Source organism: Helianthus annuus, chromosome 13, assembly GCF_002127325.2.
Source record: "Helianthus annuus cultivar XRQ/B chromosome 13, HanXRQr2.0-SUNRISE, whole genome shotgun sequence".
NCBI classification, from domain to species: Eukaryota; Viridiplantae; Streptophyta; class Magnoliopsida; order Asterales; family Asteraceae; genus Helianthus; species Helianthus annuus.
Genome location: NC_035445.2, coordinates 80,890,817 through 80,898,085, shown reverse-complemented (window position 1 = coordinate 80,898,085; position 7,269 = coordinate 80,890,817). Strand labels below are relative to the sequence as shown.

The window sequence follows — 7,269 nt, the reverse complement described above, 5'->3', positions numbered from 1 at the left end:
CTTGATAAAACAATTGCTTCTCGAGCGAGAGAGGTGGCAATACTAGTTTGTGTGTGTGTTTTATTTAAGTCATTATAGTTTAAGGTTAAACTGACTCTAGCTTTGTATTTCAGAAAAAAGTATAAAAAAGTCATGATCAACATGATGAAAGAATCGAACCCTTAACCTATTGTAGTCTAAAACTTTACCACTAAGAGAATAACGAAATCTGCTTTTACTTAGCCCAGCTTAGATATATACACGAACTGTTTTCTCTTTTTTTTTTTTTTTTTTTTTTCAAATTAGAGGCCCTAATTAAGTGAAGGCCCAAGCCTTTGCTTGGGTTTAATTACCCTTGGGCCGACCCTGCTTATATATATACAACACACCACCTCTCCGAGACGCTAGTGACACATGATGTATTGTTTCATTCAAACCGTATTGGTGGGCATAAAAAATGATATAAATCATACCTGTCATATAACTGTCACACTAGTCATTTATTTATCTAGCGAAAAAAGTGATACAAACCAAAATGGTGGAAAAAAAACCATATACATCGGTTACATTATTCGTCTTGCTATACAAGCCATGTCATTTCAAATGTACCAATACTGTACCGATATCAACAGCTTATATTTTGTGTTATGAGTTTATGGGTCAAGTTATTCTACAAAGGCTTCTAATTGTAAGAAGTGTAAGAATGATTTATAGAGTGACAAGTGTCCAATAAGCTAAAACTAAACCCACTACACAACCATCAAAAACCTAAACACCCACCCCCACCCCACCACCACCCAAAAACCTACCCCCCCCCCCCCCGCGGCAAAAAAAAAAAAAAAAAGAAAAAAAACTATACCTCACAAAAAAACCCCCCCAAAAAACCTAACCCCCCCCCCCACCCTCAAAAACCTAAAAAAAAATATAAAAAAACTAAACACCCACCCCCACCCAAAAACCTAAACCCTCACCCCCTCGGCAAAAATATATATATATATTTTGGGTGGGTGACGTGGGGGGGGTTTAGGTTTTTGGTGGTGGTGGATGTTTAAGGTTTTTTTTTTTTTTTTTTTGTAGTGGGGTTTTTTTGTGTAGTTGGTTTTTTTAGGTTATTGGACACTTGTCACTCTATAAATCCTTGTTACACTTCTTACAATTACAATTAGGATCTTTGTATTCATCCTAATCCATGAGTTTATATCTATTAAAAAAAAAAAAAAAACCCTTGTGGTAGGGTTTTAGCGTCTTTTCGGCCCAATGACTGAAAACCCTTGATCGTAACGGAACCACACACACTCGTATCATCGATAATGGCGACTGCAGCGGCTGCCGCTCGATCTATATTCCGGTCATCCTCTGTTCGCAGTGCGGCGGCTCGTGCATCCTCCCAAGCTAAAGCCGCTCGTTCTCCGTTCCGCATCGGTACCCAGAATTCACTCTCCAATCGCATCTTCAGGTAACCACCATTCAAACTCTCACTCACACACACATCTTCAAATTTGAATTGCCATTTGTGTCCAAAGTGGTTATCAATATGCAGTTTATATTTAGGAAATTGAAGGTTGAAATCTACAACTTTATTTGAATCTCATGGAATAATAGTCTGTTGATAGATATTAGACAAAAGAGTAGTAATTATAGATTTTAAGAATTTAGTTAATTAATACTGGTTTACAAATGTAACACAAAAGCTATTAGAATTAGCAAAGAAAAGAAAAGCATCTGGTTAAAGTTTACAAGTAAGTAACAAAAGGCAAAAGTTTACAAATGTAACACAAAAGCTATTAGAATTAGCAAAGTAAAATAAGTACCTATGATTTAATAATATAAAGAAGCATTATGTAATATCTACTTTTTAAGCTAGGTGCATCCGTTCAAAATTTCCCGTTTGGCTGACCCATTTCCGTCATGATAAAATCTTTTCACTAGTGGCAAGCTTTTTAACGCACACCGATATTAACTGCATACTACTGCACACCATCAATCCATCCGTTATCTCTCAATCTTGGAGTTTTTGCAAGAAAACTTTAGTTTAAAGTATTAACCCGCAGGGGCGGATCTACATTGAAACTTACGGGTTCACACGAACCCACTCGGTTTCAAATTTTTACTAGAGTAGTATATAGAATATTCTAAATGAACCCATAAAAGAAATTTTGGATGAACCCATTAACAAGATTGACAGATGGCTGTCTGGTTAAGCCGCCCAGTTCCAACCTAGGGATACCCGGTTCGACTCCTGTTGTCTCTGATTTTTTGAAGGTTTTTTTTTTTTTTTTTTTTAAAATCTAAAACAGGCCTAAGATTTAACATCATACTAGCGTCCCATTCCCCATATTTCTGAAACTCGCACATCAGCCCCATTCCCTTAATCTCTTCGACCCTCCCACTACCAAATCTCTCATTCTCTTAAGCAAATTGATCCCCAAACTTCACCCCTTTTGTGTCTTCTTCACCATTTTGTGTATACGTTCTTTGGATTTTGTAGGTAAGTTCTTTTCATTTTTCCTTTACAAGGTTTTTATTTTACCATGAGTGATTAAATTCATGAACATACTTGTTAGGAATCTATTTTACCTTGAGTAAATAAATTCATGAACATACTTGTTTGAACTTGTGATTTGGGGGTGGATTGAACAAAGTTGGATCTTTCTATATTTTATTGAGAGTATGCATACAAGCTGTTCGATGATATGTCTGAATAAGAATTGCATGATTATACAATACAAACTTGTGATTGAGATGACAGTTGAGATGAAGTAATCAATGGCTATGAATGATAAAGCCTTATTCCCATTCTTCTTGATTTTGCAAATTGAATTGAAGTAGATTTTATTGCCATATGGCTGTGCTGAGTATAAATTACATGTCTTATTTGCTTAAAAAATGATTGAAACAAAGAAGCCTTGGTGAATAAATAGGAACCGAGGTCTGACCATTTGTATTATATCGCCCCAGTTTCGATTAATTTTCGGTCTTGTTTTCGAGTAATTTCGGGTCGGACCGAAATCTGTTAACCCCTAATTGTATCGTATTTTTATTTTTTATTAGGTGATGAATTTTACCCGACCCAAACCGTCGAACCGACCCGGATTTTTTAGATCCGGTCCTATGATATTAGAGTATTTAAAAACAATGAACCCACCAGAAAAAATTTCTGGATCCGCCACTGTTAACCCACTACATGCTATTGCTATGGATGATGGAGTTGGTAGTCCCATGTTTTGTCAATTATGTCATACACCATCATATCATCATCATCATCATCATCCTGTTAAAAGCCGATGCAAGTGCGTCATTTGCTCCGTTCATTGCGTTTTTTTCTCATTATCAACAAGTTATAGTACTTGAACTAGAGGACCCACAGTTTTAAGAGTCCAAACTCAAAAGCACGTTCGTTGTTCTAAAAAGAATGCTTCATTAGCCCTCTGTCCTTTAGCTTGGTTGTCCCATTCATTTTTCACTTATGAGCATGCATGTTCCTTAAAGCACGCTTTTTTAATTGTGCAAGCTTTGGGTGGACTTTACCTTATTTGAATCCGTTGGATTTAGATCCAATGGAATAGTTGCCAAACATCGAATACCACTGTTACCCAAAAAATCAGGTAACTTTGGATTTTGATCTGGTGGATTAGTCATATTTTGCTTCATGTTAAAAAGATTAGCTTGAAGAATCTCTAGAGTCAAGTTAAATAAGATTTTTTTGCATTTCTAGTGAGTTTATGTTATTACAAAATAGAGTTAAATGCCATTTTAGTCCCTGTGGTTTGGGCCATTTTGCCAGTTTAGTCCAAAGGTTTCATTTTTAACCTGTGGGTCCAAAAAAGTTTCACAGTTGCCATTTTAGTCCACTGGGTTAACTTCATCCATTTTTTCTGTTAACGAGAAGGCCAATTTGGTCATTTTGTATGTAATTCTGTTAACTAAAAGGGCAATTCAGCCATATAAAATGACCGAATTGGCCTTCTCGTTAACAGAAAAAACGGATGAAGTTAACCCAGTGGACTAAAATGGCAACTTTGAAACCTTTTTGGACCCACATGTTAAAAATGAAACCTTTGGACTAAACTGGCAAAATGGCCCAAACCACAGAGACTAAAATGGCATTTAACTCTACAAAATAAAAGAATGCTACTTTTTGTTCATTTGGGACAAAAGATCAAATTGTAGGGTTTTCAACCGATGAATATTAATTGTAAGTTTATTTTGTATGTGTTCAGGTGTCCAGTTGAAATGAGTGCTTGTTTGGAATCATTGCAACCTTTTCACACAGCCACTGCTTCCGCATTGATGACTTCCATGCTAACCCTTTCTCAACGCGGTTATGGTTGGCTCCCTGAAGGTAAATTCACTTACCAATTACCATGAACTCAACATAATTGCTATCCAATATTTGATCTGCAAATGACATAATATGATACTGTGTTTGTTTACTTCAATTCGATGGTTCTATATTGGGTGTTTGTATACCGGTTTCCGCCGTATGCATTTAATAGCAACCCTATATGTTAGTCGTGGGATTAGGGTGAAATTTTTTCTGTTGGTAAATATAAGGAGTAAAATACACGGATGGTCCCTAAGGTTAACCAAAATTTTGGAATTAGTCTCGAGTTTTTCAAAAGTACACGGATGGTCCCTGTGGTTTGCATTTTGTAACGCATTTAGTCCCCAACGTTTAGTGACTAGATGCGTTACAAAGTGCATACCACAGGGACCATCCATGTACTTTTGGCAAAAGTTGGGGACAAAAGCGTTACAAAGTGACCACAGGGACCATCTGTGTACTTTAAAAATGCAAGGGACTAAATCCAAAATTTTGGTTAACCATAGGGACCACCCGTGTACTTTACTCAAATATAAGTATTGTTGCTTGCATTTTAGACACCTTTTCGACCTTAATGGTTCTAGATTAATTTCTTAATATTGATTGAGTTTTTCTTATTGATTAGGTATCTAACAAACCGTCATAGGTCCCTCCTTGATCTTCTTTCATTTGATCTTGAGGTACGTTAGTGTTCATTACATGGTGTCTTTAGATCACTTGAGGTCTAATCTTTATCAGTGTCGTAAGAATCGCTAGGTGCTAGTCGGGCGGTGGGGTACCGACTAGCGAGTAATCGGGATTAACAGGGATTAATCGGATTGAGATTTTTATGTGTAATTTTTAGTTATATATATACACACACACACATTTTTATATGTAGCTTTTTAAAGTAGACATGTTTTAACCCCTCATTGACCCATTTTTTAAGCAACTGACAGGAATTTATAAGGTTTGGTCGAAATATGTCCGTGATCTGGACAAAATTTGGCCAGAATAGGACCGCCGTTGAACGCCTAGCGATTAATCGGCCATTAATCGGTGAGCCTCCGATTAGTGATTAATTGGCAACTAATTGGAGACTAGTCGGGATTTTTACAACCATGATCTTTATATTAAAAAAGCAACATCTTAGATGTGATTTTTCCACCTTTTTATTAAATTCATACACTTGTGTGTGTATATTATGTGTGTTTTGTGTATATGAGTAGATTCTTTTTTACAAAATTCTAGATATTATGTGCCGTCTCTTTTGTTAAAGTGGTGCATGCTTCATTTGTAGGCGTTGACAAGACTAGATGAAGAACGAGAAGCAAAGATAGAATGAGTTGGATATGTTTGTTTTAAAACTGTGTTTAAATAGAAAACATATGAGTCCATCAGATACCGATCAATAACGAATTACAAAGTTTTGAAATGAACACGATGCATGCTTATTGTTGGAAGATTTAGTTTCGAAGCATGGTACACCGTTTATTTATTTATCATCACTGGATGTTTAATTCGTGTTGCATCTTGTTTGATCAGCTTGCAATGACGATGTGTGACGGGCAATAGCAGTCATCAGGCTATGGGAGTTGCTTAACTTTTTCAGCCTATTTTGATAAACACTATGCGTGAAGCAGGTGAACTTGAATAATGATATTTGTTAAAGTGTCTTTAAAGAGCCATCAAAATAGCAGTTGTGCATTTGTTTGCATTTGTATCCTATCTGTTTTCAGTTAACAAAGCAGTTGTGTTTTCCAAGTTGTACACAAGTTGAACATATAAGTTATTAATTTCTTATAGTATATATCATAATCATTACCATCTTCATTTTTTTAAAAAGTATTAATACTAACACTAAAAAAACAAATCAACCTAACGGGCGAACCAAATATGTTGACACTGTTCATTGCAATTCGACGAATGTTGCGAACTAAACTAAACGGCTAATGAATTTCTACGAACCAAATTCGCTCTAAAACTACTTCATTTGACCGGATTTCTCTATCACTGTTCCATCAAGGGGAGATAAAAGTGAACAAACTAAATCAACTTGAGAGTACACATGCTCTATGTTATGTAGAAATTCACTATTAACATGATGTGATTCTCAGACCCCAACCACATAAAATAAACATAAGAAGCCAAATTATACAACAAAAAATGAAAACAACATAATTAGTGAGTGAATCTAGTACACAAATAGAAACCAAACTATGTTTTGTGTATTAGGTATGGTTGTATTGTGTGGTTTGTTTGTTATTGTGTGTTTGGCATCTTGTTCAACCTTTTTGTCGGTTATTGGTAGCTTTCTATATTGTATATCTTAATACTGTTGGTTTATTTGTTATATTTTTCTTGGAACCGGAGGTCTCTCTGGCAGTCTCTTTATCAATAAGGATAGAGGTAAGGTTTGTCTGCATCACATCCTTTCTAGACCCTACCAATAGCTTAGCTACAAGTGAGATTTATTGGGTATGATTGTTGTTGTATTGTGTGGTTTGCTAAATGCATTAAATAGTGCATAATTCAAGCCTAATACACAAATTAAAACATTTTGGGTAAATTACACTTTTCGTCATTTATGTTTGTATCGGATTGCAATGGATGCCCTTTAACTTTATTATAGTCACAATCCTTTATTTCGAAAACCCATTACATCTTACATCCTTTAACACTAACCAGGTTAAAATTTTAAGTTAAGTCTATTTCCATGAGGGTAGTTTTGTAATTTTACCTATTTACTTAAAAATATAGTTAAAAACAGAAAAAAAACAAGAAAACATACATATATATATATATATATATATATATATATATTTATAAACCAAACTCCAAACACTCACACTTTCACCCACTCCTATCTCTCTCTAAAAACCCCTTGTAACCTAATCTCCCCCTCACCACCACCACATCTGCCGCCGGCCACCACCACTCCAGCCGTCGGCCACTATCTGAATCTCCTCACCACCACCACTCTAGTC

The 7,269-nt window shown here is 35.7% G+C and overlaps 1 protein-coding gene across 4 annotated transcripts; it reads left to right on the top strand.

The window, feature by feature from the left end:
* The first annotated feature begins 1,200 nt into the window (after positions 1 to 1,200).
* Positions 1,201 to 6,100, top strand: LOC110898319 (protein NUCLEAR FUSION DEFECTIVE 6, mitochondrial). Of its 4 annotated transcripts, none has more exons than XM_022145083.2 (4): positions 1,202 to 1,435; positions 4,200 to 4,321; positions 4,929 to 4,983; positions 5,828 to 6,100. In XM_022145083.2, the coding sequence occupies exons 1-3, from the start codon at positions 1,290 to 1,292 to the stop codon at positions 4,934 to 4,936; spliced, it is 276 nt and encodes a 91-aa protein (XP_022000775.1). In that variant the 5' UTR covers positions 1,202 to 1,289; the 3' UTR covers positions 4,937 to 4,983; positions 5,828 to 6,100. The 4 variants fall into 4 exon arrangements, with proteins under 4 accessions (XP_022000773.1, XP_022000775.1, XP_022000774.1 ...); XM_022145082.2 differs by lacking the exon at positions 5,828 to 6,100 and adding an exon at positions 5,583 to 5,787; XM_022145081.2 differs by lacking the exon at positions 4,929 to 4,983 and having other exon boundaries at positions 1,201 to 1,435; positions 5,583 to 6,100.
* Positions 6,101 to 7,269: the final 1,169 nt, after the last annotated feature.

Bases quoted from the DNA above. Each gene is read 5' to 3' on its own strand.
- LOC110898319 (XM_022145081.2), top strand. From the start codon at position 1,290: ATGGCGACTGCAGCGGCTGCCGCTCGATCTATATTCCGGTCATCCTCT. The intron at 1,436-4,199 runs GTAACCACCATT...GTATGTGTTCAG, and splicing joins CTCTCCAATCGCATCTTCAG to GTGTCCAGTTGAAATGAGTG. The intron at 4,322-5,582 runs GTAAATTCACTT...CTTCATTTGTAG, and splicing joins TTATGGTTGGCTCCCTGAAG to GCGTTGACAAGACTAGATGA.